At 36.4% G+C, this 25,780-nt stretch overlaps 1 protein-coding gene across 1 annotated transcript in view; it reads left to right on the forward strand.

Annotated features, from left to right (window-relative positions):
• Positions 1-25,780, forward strand: part of FSTL4 (follistatin like 4) — a 529,546-nt gene that overhangs the window by 391,340 nt on the left and 112,426 nt on the right. Inside the window, exon 5 of the mRNA XM_051973685.1 lies at positions 23,222-23,388. Within this exon, the coding sequence (XP_051829645.1) occupies positions 23,222-23,388 (167 nt within the window). The remainder of the gene's footprint in view (positions 1-23,221; positions 23,389-25,780) is intronic.

The following is a 25,780-nucleotide window of genomic DNA, read 5'->3' on the forward strand; positions in this document are numbered from 1 at the left end:
ATATGAAATATTTCAGTACTATCTATTACTGAGAATCTTTGGGGCAATAACATTGTTACACTCTTTTGTGTTTTCCTGCACTTGTGGAAGGTACATGTGGTGATATTAATTATTCCCCAACCAATCTGTGTCAAGTGCCCCAATGACACATCAAGGGAGAAATAATTAGGAAGAGCTGTTGCTCCCTTACTAAGTGCATCTCATCAATGAATAACTTAACCAGAAAAGCATGTGCTCCTTGTTACACATGCAGGGCATTGTTGGCACAACCAGGGAGCTCCTCATCAGGAATTAATCAGAATAACAGCACTCTTACAATGAAAAGGCGATTGGAATTGAAAATAAAAGCAAATAGATTTCTGAAAGCAGTTCTCCCAAACAGTCTACTTATACCTGTTTACATAATGAATCCATCACTTAGTATCCTCGAGAGATTGGATAATTAAGCAGGAAACAAGTTATACTTATTAATGTACTTTCAAGATCCATTAAATTATCCCCTCTGCAGACACTATACCTGGGATTGCAGATTACGGGCTACAGTTTGACATAGAAAAATTATCTGTCACTCTCATCAGCCATGTAGGTAAAGAAATAAAAAGGACTATCATGTTTACCCTTGATTACTTAAGTCCTTGATGTCTTTCTTAATGAAATTTGAACACCAGTGTCTCGATGAGGCATTGCTTCTGGGCAAAGATGATGTAAAACCAAAATAAACAGCTGCCTGGAATTTGTTGGATCCAAGTTCATAACTAATCTAAGGATTTTCTTAGTTCTATGATCCTGTGCAAGTCACTTTATCTCTCTCAGTTTCTATGTCTTCATTGATAATATGGGGATAATCATTGCAACTACCAAGGAAAGCATATGTAATGAAATAATTTAGCACTTATTAAAAGGGGTGGAGGAAGAACAGGAAAGGAAAGAAAATCATTGACTTACAAATTTTCAAGTAAATAAACAACAGAGAAATAATTAGAGATTTCTTTCTAAAAACAGAGAAAGCAGACAAAAAGAAAATAAATTTGTTGAAAGAAAATAAATCTGTTGAAATCAGAGAAGTGTCAGCAATGGCACAGTCCTGAGATACCATCATTTGTGTTTCTCAACACCTCTTTATGGGAAAATCAAACTATTCTAGTGTGACTAAAATACAGAATGGGAAAGTATATAAAAGAGATGGGAGAAGTGGAAGCTCAAGTGTAAAAAAGCAACTAAATGACTGAGGAACTAAAGAATCCAGACAACAATGTGAGTTCTCATTGGCTCAAACAGGGGGTAGAGTGAGGTAGAGAGTGGGAACATGCCCTGCATGTGTAACAAGGAGCACATGCTTTTCTGGTTAAGTTATTCATTGATGAGATGCACTTAGTAAGGGAGCAACAGCTCTTCCTAATTATTTCTCCCTTGATGTGTCATTGGGGCACTTGACACAGATTGGCTGGGGAAACATTCCCCCAAGAAAATTAGGGAAACTGAGTCAGGACAATAAAAGAGAACTGTGGCATAACATTCCATACTCTCAATCTTATGAATATTCAAATCATTGAATTACCTTCCTCTAGAAGATCTTAGCATCCTAATTTTGGCCAACCCTATGTAAAGCAAATAAACCAAAATAAAACTAGAAACATGCAAGGACATATAGCAAGGACAAGTCTCTCCTTGATAACTCCAGAGTTATTAGTATAAAACAGCATTTCTCATTTAGGGAGGTACACAGGCCTCCCTGTTGCAAGCATGTCAGGTCCTCTGCAGTTGAGAAGCATCTCAGGCAGAGAATCCAGTTTGAGATAGGCAGTTCACTGTGAGTTAGGTCTGTGGTCATTTGTGCATTTAACTCAGCCTCTGCTTATATAGGGTGTAGCAATGTTCAAGACAGTCCTACTGCCCATCCTAAGAGTGTCTGTCAGGGACTCTAAAAGGGGGAAAAAAGTGGGGCCTGGAGTAGCACCACCTCTCCCCTCTTACAGAACAGGAGCTGCTACTAGGATCCAGATTTCTGAGCAAATTATGCAGTTAGACCAAGGCACCGGTCTATTAGAGGCCTGATATTATACTGCAAGGTCCTTTGAGAATGCTGAAATACTAATTAAGGCCCTGGAGTAACAGGAGTGGAGAAACAGATCAGAGAGACTGCCAGTCTTCAGACAGGTGTCTGATTTCTGGTTATTTCTAAAAAATAATCCCCAAAACTGAGTCTGCCAGAATAATTCCAACAGAATAAGGGATTTCAAAGTTAAAACATAACCAGCAAATCATAGCCCAGTAAATTTTAAGCAAGGAGTAAAAAACAAAAAGGACTGTTTAAAGGATTTCCAACTCAATCTGAACTAATGAGATAGGGGGTGGGGCAGAAGTGCCTAAGAAAATTATATCAGTTTCCCCAATTTCCTAATCAGTTTCTTCCTCCCTTTTTTTCTCACGGAAAGGAATTATCAAATTACCATCCTACATATAAATACAAGAGTGAATCAAAATTCCTATACATAAACGACTATTACAGTAAGTTTCCTAAAAATCGCTCAAACATACAGCAATAGTTATACAGTTTTAACAAATCCCAGTTTTAACAAATCTTAAACATAGTAATACAGATAAAATTTTAACAATAATTCAACCACTTTCCCACTCCCCTATACCAGTCCAATTTACATCAGGAGGAGTGGCCTCTCAAAAACTGCTTCTGAGAACGGTCCCAGATGCTCAGTCCAGGGAGGGATAAGCATGGCCATGCTGCCTACTACCAAAGCTTCAGATGGGCTGATCCATGTCTCAGAAGCAAGTCAATACCTGTAATTTGACCAAAATCTAGAACAAAAAGTACAAATCTAACAAATAAAAGTTAGAACAGACTGATACAAGATGTGAAGAGGCCAGTATGAATTGGTCAGCAGCTTAATAGGTTTTTTTCACAGGACAGGCAAATGGCTGTCAGCTATAGTCCAAAAAACCCAAAAAAACAAACAAACAAACAACAACAACAACAACAACAACAACAAAAAAAAAAAAAAAAAAAAAAAAAAACGGCAGTTAGGCTTTTGTCCTTTCATTAGTTAGGAACCTTAAAAAAACTTGAATATCCACTCACAATATCCAGTAAACAGATAGATGATCAGACTAAATACTTATTTGCCAAGTATTTAGGATATAATGATAACATATAACCAGATTGGAAATAGCAAGGTATGACATAATTGAATTGCATTAACAGTTTCTATTGACCATGATTTGCTCTGATCATAGAAATCAGTCATGGGAGGAAAAATGCAGGGATACAACCATAACATAAGCTGTTAAAATAGCTTTAATTCATTTTTACTCCAGTTAATTGTCCCACTAACTGTCAGAGGGTGGAGCTTTAAAACTCCCAAAGAGCATTAACTATAATTTTACTTCCAATAACAAATTCCATTAACTAAAGTTTCAAATAAATCCTAAACAGATATTTACCATAACTATTATATTTATAACAGTAAGAATTTGTGTCAGTAAGTTCACTTCTTTCATATCTAAGTAGGTAGTTTCATAAATGAACATTGTACATACAAATCATTTTGCTTTAAAATACCCAATACATAGACAAATATTCCAAATTGCATATTGTGCATAACAGAAATATTTTCAAAGGACCAAAAAAATATATTATTTTCAGAGGCTCTTCAAATGATCTTAGGATGACCCAATACAATCAATTAAAACTTAGATCGAATATCCTATATAGAATATCTTAATACCACATAAAAGAATCCAAGAGGTTCTTAAAACTATTAAACCATTAGAAATGCCAAAACCTCATATTGATAACTGTAATAAATTTGTTTCAGTAAGTTTACAAGTTATCTTTCATATTTAACAGAAACATTTTCAAAAGGACAAAGAAAAACTATTATTTTCAGAAGCCTTTTAAATGATGGGCATAACCTCAGGATACAATTAATTAAACCTATACAGATTCTACATCCCAATTCTACATAAAAGAATCTGATTCTTTAAAATATCCTTTAAACAGTAGAAGCGATTAATATTTGAACCAGCAAGGAGCTGCAGTTTGTTTAAAAAAAAAAAAAAAAAGCCACCATCTTAATGCGGGGAGGGAGATTAGATTGTCTCTTTCCACGTGGTTGCCCTTCCCCCATTCCACCATGCTTCCCATCCCCACTTTCTCACAGCTAATCTTTTTTAAGGTACTATATCCTCCAGGATCCAATCTACCAGCTAAAGACAGGCCCCAACCTATGGGGTATCTCCTTTCCTATGGCAAATGACAAATTTACTAGGGTTTGTGCCTTTTTGTTCCCTATTTCTGGAAAGCCATTTTCCTCTCTCTTCCTTCTTCTCTCACACCATCTCTTCCTGTCCTATCTCTATCTCTCTCCTTCCAATGCCTACTTGCTCAAACTTTCTCCAACATACTTTAAACACTCCCAAACTAATAATCCATCTAACTAAATGCTCCATTTAAACTAATTGCTTTTGCAAATTAATCTCTCTTGTCCCTTGTCTTTAACTCACTTTTTTTTTAAAACCTTAAACTTCAAGATTCCTAAATAACTTGGAACCAAATTTATAAAACTTACCCAACAGAGCTGACAAATTTCTAAGGCATAACTCATAGTTTACTAATTACCCAGTATTTATAGAAAGCAACATACCATCTAAGTAGGAAGATACAAACACAACCTCCCAAAGTGAGCTACTGCCATTTTGTTTTAATAACCTATATTTTAACTTAAAATTCAATCAAATACAGCTTTAAATTTCTTGTAATATAAAACTGCTTTTCCTAGTATATTTCAAATAATGAATTTCACTAAACATCATAGTTTTGTTGTGTTTTTTTTTTCCTCTCTGGCCCCACGTGGCCATTATTCCCAATGGACTTTTCCTAAGCACCAACTTTGGCCCAAGTTGGAGCCTTTAGAAAAGTCAGATACTTTTTTACCTAATTAGAGGCATGTGACCCCTTTCAGCAAGTTAACAGAACTTCTTTAACAAGTTATTGTTCTTTTAAGATCATATACTTAAAGAAAACTCAATCTAGCCAGCATAGGCAACAGTAAAATTATTTCCCACAATTTTAAAACTGCCCAAAAGAATACTCAGAACAAATCTGGCATGCAAAGGCAATAGCAAAATTATTTCCCACAATTTCAGAATCATCCTAAAATTCCTAATCAAATATTTTCTCCAGCCTGAGTTTCAATCAGATAAAGTTTTATTGCCCTTAACTCTAGCAGGCTCTGAAAACCTGCTCCAAGGAAAAAACCATTCCTTTTACTCACAAGTCACACAGCACACAGAGTATACAGACATAGACTGTCCAGTTATAACATTTAACACACAGACTGGAAACCTTAGAATAGCCCTGAGGGAAGTTGTCGCAGCTCTAGAGTCTTTCCTGCCAGAATCCAAATGGAGCTTTTTTTTTCCCCAAGCTTCAGTTTGGTGCATTTCTCTGCCTTCACAGAGAATGCCCAGATTAAAACCAGGTAGTACCAAAAGGTGCTCAGAATTAGGTAATACCAAAAGGTGCTCAGAACCAGATAGTGCCACATAGTGTCCTATTAACACTTCCCAGAGTTGTATGGCTTCTCAGCCCAACTTTTTCTGGGGACCAGATTTGCTAGCAATCAGACCAGACAGAAAACTTCCCTATGCAGGGGTTTGAAACCAGATTCTTCCTTGGCCCAATGGAAGTATCTAGCTTTGGGCTTTAGGCACAGTTGTGGCTGGAAACTGCTTTCTTTCCAGGAGGCTCTGGGAAAAAATCCAGAGGGCCGGGCTCTCTAAGCAAAGAATCCACATCCCCACTTGCCCTGAGGCCCAAGGCAGAGACCTGAATATCTCTATTCTCTAATCCTGCTCTCATTTTCTAATTTTTCTGTGGGAAGCCTCCAAAATGTAATGCTGGAGAAACTGAGACAAGATAGAGATTAGAGAGTATTTAATATTTTATTTGAAAGAGAGAGATTTGCCATTCTGGAGAACAATTTGGAACTATGCTCAAAAAGTTATCAAATTGTGCATATCCTTTGATTCAGCAATGTTACTACTGGGCTTATATCCCAAAGAGATCTTAAAGAAGGAAAAGGGACCTGTAAGTGCAAGAATGTTTGTGGCAGCCCTGTTTGTAGTGGCCAGAAACTGGAAACTGAGTAGATGCCCATCAAGTGGAGAATGGCTGAATAAATTGTGGTATATGACTATTATGGAATATTATTGTTCGATAAGAAATAACCAACAGGATGATTTCAAAAAGGCCTGGAGAGACTTACACAAACTGATGTTAAGTGAAATGAGCAGGACCAGGAGATCATTATATTCTTCAACAACAATATGGTGATCAATTCTGATGGACCTGGACATCTTCAGCAATGAGATGAACCAAATCAGTTCTAATGGAGGAGTAATGAACTGAACCAGCTATACCCAGTGAAAGAACTCTGGGAGATGACTAAGAACTATTGCATTGAATTCCTAATCCCTATATTTTTGCCCGCCTGCATTTTTAATTTCCTTCACAGGCTAATTGTACAATATTTCAGAGTCCAATTCTTTTTGTACAGCAAAATAACAGTTTGGACATGTATACTTATTTTGTATTTAATTTATAGTTAAATATATTTAACCTGTATTGGTTATCCTGCCATCTAGGGGAGAGGGTGAAGAGAAAAATTGGAACAAAAGGTTGGCAATTGTCAATGCTGTAAAATTATCCATGCATATAACTTGTAAATAAAAAGCTATTAAAAAATTTAAAAAAAAAAAAAAAAAGGAAGAAAGAAAGGGAGAGATTTAGTGGGACCAAATGGATTCAAGGTTTGGTCCCAGGGCTGAATGGGACTATCGTCACCAAGAATCCAGCCTACAATGTGAGTTCTCAATGGCATATATACACATGGTTCAGACTCAGGGGTATAGACAGAGGCAGGGGAGGAGTCAGGGTGCTGAGAGCGGGAATGGGACTCTGACAGGGTGGGGTGAGCCTCTGGAGAGGGGGATCCCATAATGGGGGGAGGCACTTGGGAGATTGGGAGAGGTATCTTGATAAGACAGTATCTGATGTTCTAATAGTTTGGGATAGGGAGAGACATTCTGATATTCTAAAACATAAGGTCTTTTATCCTTATCAAATATTCTGATTAAGAGGGAGGGATGATTTCACAGGACTGAGCAGACAATTATAAACTGAAGCAGAACACTTAGGGAAACCAAGGCAGGACAATTTAGGGAAACTGAGTCAGGACAATAAAAGAGAACTGTGGCATACCACTTTCAATTGTTTCACACACACACATACACACACACACACACACACACACACACACACACACACACATACGGCTTGTTTATCTAAACAAATTAAGTTTCCTATGCACAGAAACTGTCTTCTTTTTCCTCAGCAGCGCAGCCTAACTATAATAGATAGTTATCAGCAGGATCAGTCACTGCTTAATTTTTTTGGAATGCCTTGTGTGTCTCTCCTAAGCAATACATGTTTGTTTGTTTTTTTTTTCATTTTTTGTGGAGTGTTTTGTTATCAACCTGCTAAAATTGTTCAGAGCCTAAAGTCACACAAAGGAGTTTTATGCCTTTGGCTGTCCATCCTGAGTCACTCTCTGACTTTTGGAGCCTCATACAGAGAACCAAGGACTATAGTATTCCACGAACTCTGAAGTAGAAATGCAAAAGGAAATATCAGTGACTTTTTCAGTCCTGGTTACATATAGGCCCATTTCACCTGATAACACTTCATTTAGATAGGTGATCTATGCCAAATGATGTAGGATGATCCTCAGGAGACTCCTAGTTCAAAAAAAAAAACCATGTTCCTATCTCTCTTCCTAGCTTGCCATGATGCCCAGCACATCCACACTATACTTTTATTCTGATTAAGGTACCTCTCTAGATTTATCTTTTAAAAGGCAGCCAGTCTTTTGAAAATTCAAACCTTTGTGTGGATATTCAGTCTCTTATTTTTGAATCTGAATGGTAGGTTGGTTAGGAAGTCATGTGGATCCTGAGGGTTTAGATAAGAAAAAAGCTGAAAATGGGGAAAGTAGTGTTAGAAAAGAAATTGTCAAGAAGAAGCATGAAAATCAAATTTCACCCACTTCACAATGTGGCTAGCATCAAGTTTTAGTTAAGGTACTGAATCTGAAATAACTGACATTTAGAGAGTTGGGGTAGATAAACCTTTAAGGTAGCCTGATTTGAGGGCCCCAGATTCCAAATTTTGTTAGTATTAACTGTCTGCATTTATTATGTATTCAGCCCTTCCCAGTTAGATCATGAACAATCCTTCCTTTCTTTGTAGATTCCTTAGGGATTCAGCAATCTTTAAGGTATTAAATTGCTTCCCAGAGTTAAACATGTCCCTTTCTCTCACTTAGAAAGCATTGCTGCTGACTTAATAGGGGATTTACAGAGAAAGGTTTCTTGAAGTTCCTAGCACGTAATGCTGAGGATTTATAAATTGCATTAATATTAAAGTCGAAGCATAAATTTTTATGTGGCCTTAGAAATCACTTTCTTGTGCAGTCTGTGCTGTGTCATTGTTGATCCAGCCCAAAGGCAAACCCAATGAAGTTTGTGTTGGAAAACACCCCCTCCCCATCCTGCCAGATGAGAATTTACTCTGAATAAAAGGGGCTGCCTTAATGTCATTCCTGCACTGGGAGATAAATGTACTGGTTTTCACATAAATAGACGACAACAGTGGCCAATTAAAAGGAAATAAATGTCTTTGAATTACTCTTGGAATTTAACAGGTAACCAGTTATGAAGCCGCATAATGCAATTAAAAATTGAACTGAATCTACAGCCACAGGATCTGGGTTTAAAACCCAGCTTTGCCACTTTCTCCCTATTTGAATGGGATCAGATAAATTACATAAACACTGATGCCTCAATTTCCTCGACTATAAATGACAAAAGTAGACATTCTCTAAATTGTCTCCTAATCTTTAAATCTATAATCTTATTTTTTTTTTATTTTAATAGCCTTTTATTTACAGATTATATGTATGGTAACTTTACAGCATTGACAATTGCCAAACCTCTTGTTCCAATTTTTCCCCTCCTCCTCAACCCCTCCCCGAGATGGCTGGATAACCAGTAGATGATAAATATATTAAAATATAAATTAGATACACAATAAGTATACATGACCAAACCGTTATTTTGCTGTACAAAAAGAATCGGACTCTGAAATATTGTACAATTAGCCTGTGAAGGAAATCAAAAATGCAAGTAGGCAAAAATATAGAGATTGGGAATTCAATGTAATGGTTCTTAGTCATCTCCCAGAGTTCTTTCACTGCGTATAGCTGGTTCAGTTCATTACTGCTCCATTGGAACTGATTTGGTTCATCTCATTGCTGAAGATGTCCAGGTCCATCAGAATTGGTCATCATACAGTATTGTTGTTGAAGTATATAATGATCTCCTGGCCCTGCTCATTTCACTCAGCATCAGTTCATGTAAGTCTCTCCAGGCCTTTCTGAAATCATCCTGTTGGTCATTTCTTACCGAACAATAATATTCCATAATATTCATATACTACAATTTATTCAGCCATTCTCCAAATGATGGGCATCCACTCAGTTTCCAGTTTCTAGCCACTACAAAGAGACCTGCCACAAACATTCTTGCACATGCAGGTCCCTTTCCCTTCTTTAAGGTCTCTTTGGGATATAAGCCCAGTAGTAACACTGCTGGATCAAAGGGTATGCACATTTTGATAACTTTTTGAGCATAATACCAAATTGCTCTTCATAATGGTTGGATGTATTCACAATTCCACCAACAATGTATCAGTGTCCCTGTTTTCCCACATCCCCTCCAACATTCTTCATTATCTTTCCCTGTCATTCTAGCCAGTCTGACAGGTGTATAGTGGTATCTCAGAGTTGTCTTAATTTGCATTTCTCTGATTAATAATGACTTGGAGCATCTTTTCATATGGCTAGAAATAGTTTCAATTTCTTCGTCTGAGAATTGTCTGTTCATATCCTTTGACCATTTATCAATTGGAGAATTGTTGGAATCTTTACAAACAGCTAACTCATTAGAGTTGATAGATTATTGATCTGATCTTACAAGAAGATGTTTTGGGCCAGAACCTGAAACAAGGTACTAAGTAGAACTAATTAGTACAATGCTTGTGTTTACACCTTTACTCATCAGAGTTCACGAGTATGCTAGATTCGCAAAGTAAACTTTGTAACTTTGTGAATTCACACCTCCCTTAAAGCTCTTAGGGCCAGAGAGCACTATGGGAGAAAACCCATAATCCCATTCTCTCAGAAGAGTCTTATATAAGGCCAGTGAAGAGAGATCTATTCCAGAGTATTTTCCACTTGACTGGCTGGTTGCAGAAGAGAGTTCAGCTGAATTGGAGAGGAGCACTCTGGTGAAGACACAGAGCACTTTGGGAGATTGAGAGCCAGAAGCCCTCTCTCAGAGGCAAGGCAGATTCAACTTGGAGCTGGATTGAAGGCTGAAGAAAGCAGAGGCAGGAGCAAAGCACAAAACTGTAAGAGCTCTTGGAACCAAGCAGAGAGATAGACCTCTAAGCTAACCGGGCTATATTAGAGATAATAAAAGATCTGAACTTTTATCACCTGGCTGCATTTTGAGGTGATTATTACTTTCAACTGATACTAAAGCTGCCTCCGAGAAAACCTCTCCAAGAAATCTGCACCCTCCCCCCCCAGAGAGAACTATTCTACTTATTTTAAAAAGAAGATCACCACAGAGAATGGCTTGATTTCTTATAAATTAGAGTCAATTCTCTATATATTTTGGAAATGAATCCTTTATCAGAACCTTTGACTATAAAAATATTTTCCCAGTTTATTGCTTCCCTTCGATCCTATTATTTTTTAAAAATTTTCCCTAGTGAAAAGATTTTCTCAGAGATCATATTTATTTAGTGAATTGACATTTAACTATCCTTCCTATAATGAGCAATAAATTACCTTGATAATATGGCATAAGTGGTATGCTCTAGTGAATAGTGTTGATTTTACAGAAGTTTATTAACTATATAACTATGAATAAGCCATTCAAACTTTATACACTTTGGTCTCCTCATCTTCAAAAATGGGATTAATAAAACCTGGACTCCCTGTTTCACAAGGTTGTTTTGAAGAATGTTTATTACCAGTATTTACATGTTCTACTGTTACTGAATTGTTATTTGTGTAGTACCCTCCTGACCTCTCTCATCCCTCTTCCCTTCTCTCCATCTGTGAATCCTAGGGATCACTTGAGTTAGAAAGGAAAAGAAGGATGGTAGTCTTATTTAAGGTCCATCATATTGGGGTAGCACTGAGAAGAAGGTATCTACACCTGGAGACAGAAAGAAGGAGTACTTGCATCTGGAACTTGGAACTACTAAAAAGAACTTATGGAGGATAGGGAAGAGAAGGTTAAATGATTAGCAAAGTTTCTCTTTGGTTCTGGTTTGCCCTTACCTCTGCAAGAATGAATTAGCTACTATATGAAGCAATTAATGTAACTACCAGGAAGAGGACATGGATTGGCAAAATACTGGCTTGTTGGTATTCAGTAATTTTATTCATATCCAACTTTTTGTGATCCCATTTGGGATTTTCTTGACATAGGTACTGTCCCATTTTTTCCCCAGTTCATTTTACAGATGAAGAAACTGAGGCAAGTACAGTTAAGTGACTTGCCCAGTATCACATAGATAATAAATATCTAATGCCCAGTATCACACAGATAATAAATATCTACGGTCGGATTTGAACTCAGGTCCTTCTGACAACTAGCTAGACAGTGGATAGATCATGTTTGGAATCAGGAAGACCTGAATTCAAATCCAACCTCAAATGCTTACTAGCTGTTGACTAGCTACTAGCTCATTAGACTAGACATTGAGCTTTCCATTAGACCTCTATTCAAAATCAGAATTCAGTGTCAGAGTCTAATGACTATAACTCCTTCACTGATTCATATCTGACCTGAGATTTAAAATATTCTAGTCTATCTGGCAGTGTTTCACTATGTGAACTCTACTTCCCTGAAGATTATACCACTTCTCTCTCAAATGGAAATAATAATCCCTCCCCAGGCTCCCTCAAAATGTTATAAAATTCTGGAGAATTAATTTACTCTGAAATCATTTATTGACCACTTACAGTATAGTCAGATCAATGCTGGGTTGGGGAACATTTCTGGAAAGATTGCAGTCCCCACTATGGGAAGATGTGTTGAAACTTGAGTGTCCCAAGGAGAATACAACAAGAAAATGAGTGTTTACAATGGCCACTGCTTGAGATAATAACCATTTAGGCTTTGGTTTGTGCTGCTGACTGCAAAGGAAACATACTTTATTCTCCTCAGATGCTTTCAGCTCATAAACTCTTAATCCTTTGGGGAAATGCTGCCTTTCTGCCTAGGGCTCAGGTTATGCCTTCACAGGAACTGTTTCAAAGGAGATGGCATTCCTTCATTATGGTTCCTCACTTCATATTCATCAGTTCAATTAAATTTCACCCCTACTATGAACAGAGCTTCACATTTTGAAAGAATGGAATCATTAGCCCATTGCATAAACTACATAGGGATGATGAGAGAATAAGTACCATTCTTGTATCAGCACAATGTGGGGTATAAAGTCAAGAAAAAAATTTAATTCCAGATTGCTTAGTAACTATGTGACTATGGACAGATCATATAACCTCAGTCTCCCTATGCTGCTTTCTTATTTTTGTTTAATTTTTTTTTTCTGTGTCTGCAGTCTTCTCCCTCTTTACCTACTATAGTCTTAACTCATCTCTTAGTTATTTCCTTTGTGCTTCAAAATCAAAATGACATCACTATCTGGGGATCCCAGTACAATATGTCTAATTGATCAGACTAATACAAGCTCAGAAAAGTGGGGCACAAATAGTCCACACGAATTTGGATTGTAAACGTCTCTAAATTTTCACATCTCACATTTCTTTTGAGCTACTGTTAGTTTATTTTGTTTATAGAACACAAAATCTTTCTTTGATGCTGGCACAATGTACTTTGCAGTCCTGTCATAATGTCTCCCATGGCTCACAGTTGATTACAAAGTTCTTTACAGATTCCTTGAGAGTGTGCTTGTATCACTTCTACTGACCTCTCTGTCAATGCTTGCTTTTTTGTGAGTTTTCTGTAAAATAGTCTTTTAGGCAAACATATTTTTGACTGGAAACATGACTAGACTACTGGATTTGTACCCCCTACAATATAGTTTGAAAGCTGGACAATTCTTTTATCTTGTCAAGTGATTTTCAAAATCTTCATAAGACATATCAATGGAAGTGAGAATCTTGCATTTCTCTAAGCTTCATTTGCACTTTGCTTTTGATGGAATTAAATGCTGCCTTCTTAAAGATAGATAAACTATCCTGCTGGTAAACTCTGTGGAGTTCTTGTTTTTCAATTAATAGCTTCTGAATTTCCCCATCATCTTCATCAAACTATTCCTGATGTTTATGAGTATTCTGGTACAGATAAGTAAATGTGATGCTATGCACCAAGTCTCTGAAAACTGCCCACTCCTTTTCTGCTCCACTTTCCTTCCAAGTTAGTAACCAATTAGTCAGGTAGGGAGAAGTGCTACTTTATTAACATTAAGTCTTCTGGTAGTCATCTTGCCTCCAGGTCATTGCTTTTGTTGAATGTGAATGTTTAGCTTGGAAAGAATAAGTCTATGATTGGTCCATCACTCAGTGTCACACATTGCTTTCATCATTCTTACATCTTGCCTGTGTCTTGTCCTTACAATGATATAATCCATGAAATACCTATGTTTGTTGTGAAGGTACATCCACAAAGAGCATCCCATCTCTTGGAATCATTTCAAAAGCCATGTACTCCTGTATCCTTCTTCTCAGAATTTACACTGCATCAAGCATTGGATTTGGAATCAAAAGACATTAGTTTAAATCATATCTCTCTCTTACTTGCTCCTTGTGTGACCTTACTCCAGGCACCTAACTTCTTTTCACCTCAGGTTTCACTAGATGACCTTTAGATTCCTCCTCCCTCAAAACCTTTGATTCTATGATCCTAATACATCATTTAATATTGGTTATTATTAACCTTGTTTACCTTAATCCCTTACTAGTCTATAAATGATAAAGACATTTTATTCCTCCAAAAAAGATTGAACATAAACCATTTCATATCTAAATTTGTTATACCCTTCTCCTCTGCACACAATTAGCATTTAGTAAATTTTTACTTCATTGACGCCTGTGTGAATCCTCAATATATTTGGGGGCAAGTGTAATGGGAGAAGTTGAGTTTGGGATATATCACTTGTTTACCACTTTTAAATTACACATCTTGCTAAAACCATATACTGGCGACTGGAAGACTTGAATTCTCTTCCCAGTACTTGCATTAAATAACCACATGCCCTTGAACAAAATCCTTTCCTTTTTTTCTGGGCCTCAGTTTTCTCATCTCTCTGATGATTGAAAGTCCTACAAGCTTTTATGATCCATCATTGTCATGACTATTTAGAGAATCAAAAATTATGATACTATAATCTTTCTGCTGCTAAAAAGGGACATCAGGGATTCTTTTCATAAACTTATCACAGGACTTAAGAGATGAAGAACGGAGAGTAAGAAGTTTGCATACACAAAACTTTCCAAGAGAGAAACTATGTTCCTTTTCATTTTGATATTATGACTGCATTTGATGAGTGTAAAAAAGGATTTTATAGAGAATTGCCTTTTATCAGGATGGTAAATTCTACCCTGTAGAGTTTCACTTTCCATTATTTCTCTGGTTGTTAAGTCAAAATAAGCTTTTAAAATACATGGCTTATACTGTGACTTTATTTCTCTAGTCATTAGCTTGGCCAATACTACTGGCTTCCTAGGAACTATTCCCAAAAAAGAAGAGATATGGTGGTATTATGTAAAAAATGCTAGATGAATTCAAATATTTACATTTCAATCTTCTATTGACAGACTATATGGACTGGGGTAATTCATTCCTTGTTGGCCTATAGTTTCCTTTTCTATAAATAGAGGGCATTGGATTAGATGGACTTTAATATCCCTTCCATCTCTAAATACTATGGCTAAAATATGGATGTCAACTTGCTAAATGACTCATTCATCCCCTTCAGAACCAAGGTGGTTACTAACCAAGGCAATTGATTCTTGTTCTCATCACTCATTCAAATTCTAGGTCTTGTGTCCTTTCCCCCCATCCCCACTGTGGGAATAGCAATGGTGGTAACAGACTATTAAGATACCCTGGTGCATCATGTACACATATTTTCTAAGCCTCCCATAAAGTTTCCTTCTTACTCTCAAACAGAGCTAAAACACTTAATTTTATAATCCTTCTACAATTGCCTCCCCAAAAGTGACATGTTTGTAGAGAAGCAGCTGGAATTTGAATTAAATGCCCTTCCCAATTCACTCTCACCATTGAATCACAAGCCAACTCCTAGTATTTTTCTTCCTGTTTTTTAGTCTTACAATGTCAAATCTTTGAGAGAAAGATGGGTTTTTGGACCAGAGGATGGCAAGCACAATTGGTGCCCAATTCCATTTTTTTCTATTGCTTTTCACTCTATTATAAGAAAATTTGTGTATTTATATGAAAGGGGCTGTGGCCCCAAAAAAGACAAAAACTTATATAATTCCTGGAGCTAAATTTAAATGGATATAAAGCATTCAGAAACTTAGAAAGGAGGAGAGACAATATTCTAGCCAGGTGTACTAAATTGTCTGAGCATAAGAACTCTCCCCAGAATTAGAGGTAAGATATGAGAAAAGGAAGAAAAAATTTACACCAGCACAATAAGAAAAGATTATAGTGTACCTTAAATGTCAAGCAAAGAAATGATAAATTATCTAATAGCTATATGAGTGAATGGGGAATAGAGAACTTCTGCATGTTTTTGAGCAGAAATGTGACATTCATTATAATACTTTAAAATTTTTGATCTGAGGGTGCTGATCGGTTTGATTTTGGACAGTTTTTTTTAGCAGAGAAAAGTGAGGGATATCAGGGTGAGGATTCTGTGCATTCACTGTTGCAATTCAAGTTTAATATCCACATAGAGGTGTTTGGCAGATAATTTAAGGTACAATCTACATTGCACAAAGCAGTTAGGCCTTGAGTTTCACAGCAAGACAGAAAATGGTCATAAGAAAGGATCTAAAACAGCAGAGAGTTATTATAAAGGGCTGATGGTGAGACAGACATGAGGGTGGAATTATAGCATTACTTCTGATATGATTCCTCCCAAAATTTTGTTGTTATTCAGTTGTACCTGATTCTTTATGATCATAATTGGGTTTCTTTGCAAAGGTACTGGAATAGTTTGCCATTTCCTTCTCCAGTTCATTTTCCAAATGATGAAACTGAGACATGCAGGTTTCATGACTTGCCATAGCTAGTGAGTCTGAGGTCAGATCTGAACTCAGGAAAAAAGTTTTCCTGACTCCAGACCTGGAGCTCTAGCCAGTGTGCCACCTCTCTGCCCTCCTCCTGAATGAGAATCTGTTTGTATTCTCTGCTGGCAAGTAGACAGCTAAGGCTGGGAAGAGCACTAACTTTCATGAGCTCTTGGGTCTTCAATTTCATTCTTCATGCCTAAGTCCTAGTGCCAAATTTACTCCATCTTTATGTGATAAGTGATCCTGAGTATTGAACTGTTTTTCTATCTCAGTAGGGCTCACCAAACATTTCCAAAAAGTCTTATGTTCAAAGTAGATTATTTTCTTTCTAATTCTAAAGAACTTGTGCCCTGCCTCCTCTACCCCTCAGCAACAGATTTATTTATGCATTGTTTCATAACTATTAGGTATTATTTATTCCTTTCACTGATTGTATGCCAAGAATAAATACTTGATGCAGCTAAGCTTGTTTTGTCTATTGCAATGGTTGTTGACTTCATTATTCCAATGTTATGCAATTAGTAATTAAACAACAAAGCAATTGAGAGAGAAGAGTTTGCAGAGATGTTGGCTCTGGTCCTGTTTTCTGACTAGGAAAATCCAAGATAATTCACAAAATTCTTAATAATAAGTTGGCCTCTTCACTACAGATTTAAACTTCAGAGATAGAGTTAGAAGATAAATGATCATCCATTCTCTGAGAACCAAAGAAAATGGAGCAGATTTCTGACACTTCTGTTCATCAGGGATCATACTCACACCTGCCCTACTGTGAAAATTCCCACTTTCAGAAGTGAATTTTAATTAGTTTAAATAGTATCAATCCTTTGAACAGAAGTCAGGTCTGAAAATAAGAGATTTCCAAACAATCTTCATATATCTATAGATTAATAGAAAATAAAATAATGATTTGATACTGTTACAAAGAGACTGTAGAAAGAGTAAGTGAAATAGGAACTTTCAGAAAAGGATAAATTAGGGAATATAGTGTCTTCAAAGCAAAAATAGTATTTCAAAAAGAGGGTGACCAACAGTGCAGAATACTAAAGATTAAAAATATTAAACAGAGATTTTGGAGCTGAAATGACCCATATAGATAATCTAGTCCTTATTTTCCAGTTGAGGGAACTGAAGTTCTCTCTCTGGACTCTGAGGCCCAGAAAGATTAGATGAGATGATCATTTAAAGTTATAAATGCAATGGAGAAGAAGTGAGTGAACTTAACAAGAGGAAGAGTAAAATTTGCATAGAATAATGGGGAACAAAAACCTTCTCTATCTATCCATCTAGATTTTTGTTTATCCTCCTTTCTTTAAATCTAACTGTCAGAATTGTTAGAAATATGCTACAAAGAAGGACTCTGGAGTGAATGAAGTAAGTTGATTTATTTATGGTTCTTGATCTACCCAAGGGCAGTCCCTGGGTAGATCCTAAATTACCAAAAGGAGAATGAACTTTTCATTTCCTGTCCTGAAGCACAAGGTCCCTCTCTCATCACCCATTGGCAAGGGATGACAAAGTTAACAAACTCCTTGGTCCACCTATTGTATGTTCCTCCTTGATATATTCCTCCTCCCTCGTCATGCAACTCATATTCAAAAATGGCAAAAAACTCTTCCTTTGGGGAGAAGTTAATATTACTTAACTCATTAAACATACTTACTTAATGTTTACAGTTATCTTTTACCCACTTCTTGTTTTTGGTTAGTTTTATCAATTTAATGTAATGGTTAATTATAGAATTGAATTGATACAAATAAATTAATGGGGATATTCAAGATTTACCTGATGAATTTAAGTTTTCAGAAACAAAGGAATGGTTAAGGTCCTCAAGAGAGAAAAATAAGCTTAATGCTGTTCAGTCATCCAAGCAACCTGCTATTAAAAACATTTTGAATAAAGCTGAAATCAGATTAGGTTTAAAAAAATGGGAATGTCCTTCATCTATTCAGTACAGTATGAGACTTTTTACTGATAATACTAAAATAATTAATAATGTCTTACCTTCCTATGATATTTTTTCTAGGTTTAGGATCCTAGATGATCATAACTGAAAGGGATCTTTGAAGTCATCTAGGCCCACCCATTGAATCCCACTACATATTCCTCCAGGGATTTGGGGAGGATAGAATAATATCTGATTCCAGTTTCCTTTAAATAAGAATAATTCCAGAATCTTATTGTCCAGTATGCTTTACTAGTTTCTAACTGGTATAGCCTCCCTTCTAAATAGAAGGGTTTAATATGCAAATAATTAAAGATGTGGTTCTTTCTTTGCCTTTTCACCCTTCTCCTTAACACCCTAAGTATTTCACTCCTCTTACTTTAAAAAGTGTTAGGTGGAGGCCTAACTTGAGCCTTTGATAACCAATTTTAGTACAAATTGAGGTTCTCTCAGATCATTCAGCAGTTTACTACCTCTCTTAGATTATCCCTATCCTATCCTTCTTCACCTAGGATAGAAAGAGGTCTGGTGAACTGAGCAAGATGGAATGACTTTAACATGACTCACTGCCTTGTATGCCTTTTAATGTTCTGTAGTAACCTTTAAACTACATCAGCATGGCCAGAGGCTATCAGGAAACTTCAATGAACTTTCATTCTTGAACAATACACTTGCAGTATCATTTGTCATCATTTAGGGAAAAATCAGCCTCATCCATGTTAGGGTTATGAGGAACCTCTGCCAAAAAAGGATTTGCTACAAATTGCAATGCTGGAGAAACTGAGCAAGACAGAGATTAGAGACCAATTTAATAGCTTATTAAATGGAGAGATATACTGGGACCAAATGGATCCATGTGATCCCAGGTCTGGATGAGACTATCATCTCAAAGAGTCCAGCACTAAGGATCAGACAGCAAGATTTTTTATAGGATAACAAGAACAATGACATAATGGAGGAAGTACCTGGATGGGGATAACCTAATGAGGGGAGGCACCTAGGATGACACAATGGAGGGAGATACTGGAGAGGTTACTGATATTCTAATGATGTCTAAAATGGATAAAAATCTTTATCCCATTAAACATTAAGAGGAAATAAATATAGCCTAAAGTCTAAGATATAAGACCTTTATCCTATCAAACATTAAGAGGGAAAGGTTATAACCTGAGGCAGATAGGACAATGGGTAATTAGATCAGGAACATCAAAAGGGAACTGTGACACAACAAAATGTACTGATAAAAGCTGCGTAATGAGGTGATATTAACATAAAGTTTATATTTTACAATAGTTCTTGTGATTCAATCCTGCTTAACAATAAACAAGGAACTTGGCTCTGATCTTTCTCAGCTACCTATTTCTTTCTGAATAATCCACTACTGACAGGTCTCATTTGTATTATAGCCAAGTTTTATCACTGAACTGGAAACTCAGCAAATCAGTCTCCCCAAGCTTGTTTATCTTCCCATTGGTTCAACCATCAAACGCAGAGTCATAGCTAGAGTCAGGCATTTCTTCCACAATGTTGGCCTGTAGAACACAGTATCCAGGCTTATGATCCTCCACTCACCTATGGTAGGTAGTAGAACCCTACTTCCTTGCTTACTCCCAGGTGGCTACTTCTCAGTGCCTCCTCTCTATCATCCTCTCCCAAGGACTTTCTTCAGTCCCAATTCTGATGAGGTCATCTGCTGTCCTGGCTATCTCCAGCCATATCAGTCACCATCTTTTAAATGTTTTTGCTTCAGGGGAATAAATTGCAAGTAAAGACTTCTCCTAACAGACCTAGGAAATACTAATCAGTGATCTGAGGATCATTGTCAGTCTTGAATGCCCTTGACAATTTTTATTTGTGATTTGGATAATGACAACAAGATTTGATCTTGTATATGTCCTCTCTACTTGTTTCTAGTTACTCTTTCTCTTCATTAATGTTAGCACTTTATCACTGGGGCTGAGAAGGCCCCTGTGGCTGACAGGCAAGAGATTTAATGCTCTAAATTCTACATTCTCCAGAGGAAGTTTCCAATTACACATTCTCACTAGAGATTAAGCATTTCATAGTGGTTTCATTCCCCATCTTCTCAGTGTAATCTTTCTAGCCAGTCTGTAAGCCCATATCTTCCTACTATTTGGGGATATAAAGCTTGGTTATTGAAGATTATTTAATGATAAATATTTGGGGACATGGAGAAGAAGGAAATAATTTTGTTAACATAAATCCCTTTAGAATTTTAAAAGGTCTCTGGGAATTTTGATAGGAATGCATTCAATAAAATATTCATTTAATTAAACATTAAGTGATTCCATTGTTTACTTTCTGACTAATATTTGTACAAATAGCAGAAATAGAATTCTGATCATTCCTTCAGTATTCATGCCTTTACATTTGGCATCTTTTCCTATATAAAATTTCTTACATGCAGATTATCAGAAATATCTTCAAAGCTTTAAATATGAATGATGGTTACAAATAAGCAGAAATGTACAGTCCTCCCACTTTCTAGGAAGAACCCATTGAAGGCAGTCCTTATTTAATGTCTTTCTATCAGGCTGATTTTACAAGTTCCTAAAGGGTACTCCCAATACTGTCCTTGAAAGCTTCTCCTATCACCTCTTATCTCAAATGATTGTCCTAATATATTAGCCTTTCATTTATAGTCACCTTGATAAGACCTCCAACTCTCTAATCTTTTCTCTTCCAATCCATTGCACTCCTTGTCCTTCAACCAAATTGATCTATTCAGAGTCCCCTGAACATGTAGGATCATAGACTTTAGAATAAGAAGGGCTTTTAGAGGTCTAGTCCAATTCTTATATATTACAAATTAGGATCAAAAGAGCAGAAATCTAACCCTGAAGTAAGCTCAGATATCTTTTATCCAACTGTGACAATTAAGAAAAGAGTCAACTGAAGACAAGAAGCTTTTAACTACTGGCTTCTAATCACAGAGGATTCAGACTCTTCCCTTTTTATATTAACCTGTGATTTTACATTCTGATTTCTATGCTAACAGCATCATTCACAGAAAAAGGAAAATACCTTTTTGCCTCCTTAGGCTAGAGTTTAAGAAGAAATAGATGCTTCCTTTAATGTTCTTCTCTTCCATGAGGCCTTCCTTGGCAATTCCAGGTCACAGATATCTCTCTTTTCTCTAAAATTCCCATTAAAAAATTAAAGGCTTTAACACTGACCCTTTGGCTATTTACTGTAGAATGTGATGCATCATATGTTGTTATCTTGTTTTTTTAAAGTGTTAAATTTAAATACATTATGTGATTGCACATGTATAATCTATATCTGGTTGTTTACCATCTCAGGGTATAGGGAAGAGAAGGAGGAGGGAAGGATAAGGAGGGATCAAAACTTTAAAAAAAAAAAAAAACTTTTAAAATTGTTTTAACATGTAATTGGGGGAAGAATAAAATAGTATATATTAAAAATACACAAACACACTTATTCAGATATATACATGTTTCATCTCAGCTAAAATATAGTAGATGCTTAATTAATTTTCACTCAATTAAAAAAATGATTGAATGATTTATATTCTGGGAAAAATCATCCAACTGACTCTTTGGAAAGGCCCAGTAATATTGAAATACTCTCTCAGGAAATTTGGGACCTTGTTTATCCCTTTCCAGCAGTATTTCCTTGAGGGAAAAAAGGTAGAGAAAATTGTCAATGTTAACACAGTAGCTGATTTTTTTTCATTTATTCATTCATTTTATCTACAAAATTTTCAGCTGACTATCTGATTGTTCTACATTCTGGGTTATGACTCAATAAATTAAGTTTAATTTCTCATGTATCTCTTAAGTCCACACCAAGATATTATAATAGGCACCAGCAGAGGAATAAACTTTAGATAAGGAAGTGTTCCTCTCCTCATGGAGCTTGTAATATATTAGCAAAATAAGACACAAACACAAATAACTGTAAAACAATAATATATGTTTATTTAAGAGGCAAGAACAAAACATGCTTTAATTTATTCATATTTCCCCATCAATGAGGTTAACTGAATAACAGACAGTAGCAGAGTACTCCCCATTGAATGACAGAGAACTGGACCTTATATATCCCTGTGGACTATAGTTCCCCCAGTTGCCTGAGTTGATTCATAATTTCCAGACTTCACAATTAACACACAAGCCTTATTTCTGTAAACCTCTGTCATTTTTACACTTACTTAAATGCCCAGGGAAATTCAAATGAGGTATTTCTAGGTGATTTCAAAAATAAGATAAGCTTTCTCATTGAATTTGATAGGGCAAGAGATTTTATAATCCAGAATGTAGGCAGGAGATCTCTTAATGGGTTTATGAATAGGAAAATGGATTATTGCTCTTTCAGCTTTATGTAGTAAAGTAAGATTTCTTCTTGCACATCAAGATTAGACCATAGTTAACATAATTCCAGCTTCCAAATCTTATATGACCTGTTAATGGCCCCTAGTCCTTTAGAACAATGCTCTGATTGCAAGAATCACTTAATAAATGTTAAAAAGTTATTATTGGAATCAATAATGAGTGAATGAATAAATGAATGAATGAAATAAACTTGTTTAGAATCTGGGCCTGAGTCATAAGCGAGAGCATACATCTGAAATTCAAATACTTACCTGTCTCCTAAGGTTAGAAAGAAGCAATGTCTAAATAGATACCTTGACTTCATCCCCATGTATTCTGCATTCTTAATCAACATCATCACTTACTTCAGTTGTTCTTCAGGCAATCACAATAGCAGTTCAACTCTTGAATCCAAATTAACTTTTTTCTAAAAGACCTAACACTGATCTTGACCGTGACTTTCTTTTCTGTTTCTCCTGCAGAAATAGTTCATCTTAGTCTTCCCGAGGAGCAGAGGATTGTTGTTACTACAGTGACTGTTGGACTTAGTACAGTATTAACTTGTGGCATCCAAGGGGCACTCAGGCCACCCATCATATGGAAACGCAATGGAGTCATCCTAAACTTTTTGGATTTGGAAGATATCAATGTAAGTCTTCAGTTTTTTTTTTGTTTTTTTGTTTTTTTTTTAAATAAGTAAATACAATTCTGCCTCCCAAATCTTTTTTCACTGGGCTGTCCCACTAACAAATATGTTGGATAGAGTTGGCATTAGTTAATTGTATGCTTTCCACACAGGTATGTGTTCAGGGTTAATGAAACTAAAAATTGAACATGAATGCTAAATTGCACAGAACCCTGAATGATGACTTAAGGCATTTGAATTGGTGAAAGAAGTCTTTTTTTTGCTTTGTTTCTTACTGAGCTTTAAAAGTCATTGAATAGGTGACAATCAAATTGAAACTTGGGAAAGGCCTCAATTTAAAAAGAACATCTCCCACTGCATTTCCAGTCATCCTGATCTATATATTACCTCTGGATGCAGATGGTTGTGGAGGAGAGAGTGGGGCTAATGATTTTGTATTGGAATCTTTACAAACTGTTAAGTCATTAGAGTTCTATCAACTCTATCAGACGATAATTATCTAATTTAGCATGGTTCCGTATCCTTGATCTGATCTTACTAGAAGATGTTTTGGGACAGAACCTGAAACAAGGTACTAAGTAGAACTAATTGATACAATGCTTGTGTTCACATCTTTACTCATTGGAGTTCACACTTTGGGAGATTTCAGGGTTTAGTATGAGATATCCGAATTCACACCTCCCTTGAAGCTCTTAGGGCCAGAGAGCACGCTGGGAGATGTCCCACAATCCCACTCTCTCATATATAAGAAACAGACAGAGGCTTTGGAAGGGAATTCAGCTGAATTAGATTGAGAGGGGAGTGTCAAGTGAGTTCAGCCAGAAGCCCTCTCTCTCGGAAGAGAGTTACTTCGGAACATTGACTGGGGTCAGACAGGAGCACTCTGGGAGGAAGCCCACAAGCTCTCTTTTAGAGGCAAGACAGATTCACCTTTGTGCTGGCTGGAGGCTGAAGGACAAACCTTTGGATTTGGAGACATTCGGAGGGAGCTCTTGGAACCAGGCAGAGAGATAGGCCTCTAAGCTAACCGGGCTATAATGGAAATAATAAAAGATCTGAACTTTTAGCACCTGGCTACATTTGGATGATTATTACTTATTAACTGAAACTAAGGCTGCCTCCAGAAAACCTCCCTGAGAAACTTGCTCCCAGAGAGAACAATTATAATTTTAAAGAAGAAAAACACCACAATTTTGCATAGCCCTCCCTCACTCAATCTAATTCACTTGTAAACCAAGGCCCTCTTCAAGAACAAAGGACAAATAATAGCAAGGTGAACAATAGAAGGAATCTGCAAGGGAGGAGGATTATGTAGCTTTGCAAAAAATAGAGGTACTCTTCTTGTTTTTTAAACTAGGCTCGTACTTTTATTCTAATAAAACATTTCTAATGAAGAAATTCATACTACCAAAGTAAAACAGCACCTTTTCTGTAATTTATTGTCTTGAAGAGCTGCCTTTGAGAAATTAAATGTTTTGCCCACACTCAAATATATGTTTAATTCAGGATTTGATTTTGTAATGCTGGAGAAGCTGAGCAAGACAGAGATTAGAGAACAATTTGATAGTTTATTAAATGGAGAGATTTACTAGGACCAAATGATCCATGTTTGATCCCAGGACTGAATGAGACTATCATCTCAAAGAATTCAGCCCTGCATATCAGACAGCAAGACTCTTTTATAGAATAACAAGAGCAATGACATAATGAGGGAGGTGCCTACATGGGGATAACCTAATGGGGGGAGGCACCTAGGATGACATAATGGAGGGAGGTACTGGAGAGATTACTGATATTCTAATGATGTCTAAAATGGATAGACCTTTATCCTGTCAAACATTAAGAAGGAATGATTATAGCCTAAAGATATAAAACCTTTATCTCATCAAACATTAAAAGGGAAAGGTTATAACCTGAGGCAGAGTAACTAAATAGGACAATTGGAAAACTGGGTCAGGACCTTAAAAGGGAACTGTGGCACAACAATTTCAGGAGTCCCAAGCCACATTTTTGTCTCTATACATACTCCTTCTCTAATTCAGTATTAAACCATTGACTTAAAGGCAACTAGAAAGCACAGTGGATAATGTCAGGCCTGGAGTTGGGAAGGTTCATCTTCCTTAAGTTCAAATTTGGCCTCAAGCAGTTACTAGTTATATGATCCTGGGCAAGTCACTGAAATCTGTTTAACCTCTGTTTCTTCATCTGTAAAATTAGCAGGAAAAGGAAATGGCAAACCACTCTGGCATTTTTTCCAGGAAAACCCCAAATGGTTTTGTCATGAAGAATTGGACATTACTAAAAACCTGAACAAATCACCCAAATAAAGGAAATAATGATCTGTACAGTTGAAACCACATCTAAAATTCATTTTCAATTCAAAGTTGCCATGTTT

Source organism: Antechinus flavipes, chromosome 2 (genome assembly GCF_016432865.1).
Source record: "Antechinus flavipes isolate AdamAnt ecotype Samford, QLD, Australia chromosome 2, AdamAnt_v2, whole genome shotgun sequence".
NCBI classification, from domain to species: Eukaryota; Metazoa; Chordata; class Mammalia; order Dasyuromorphia; family Dasyuridae; genus Antechinus; species Antechinus flavipes.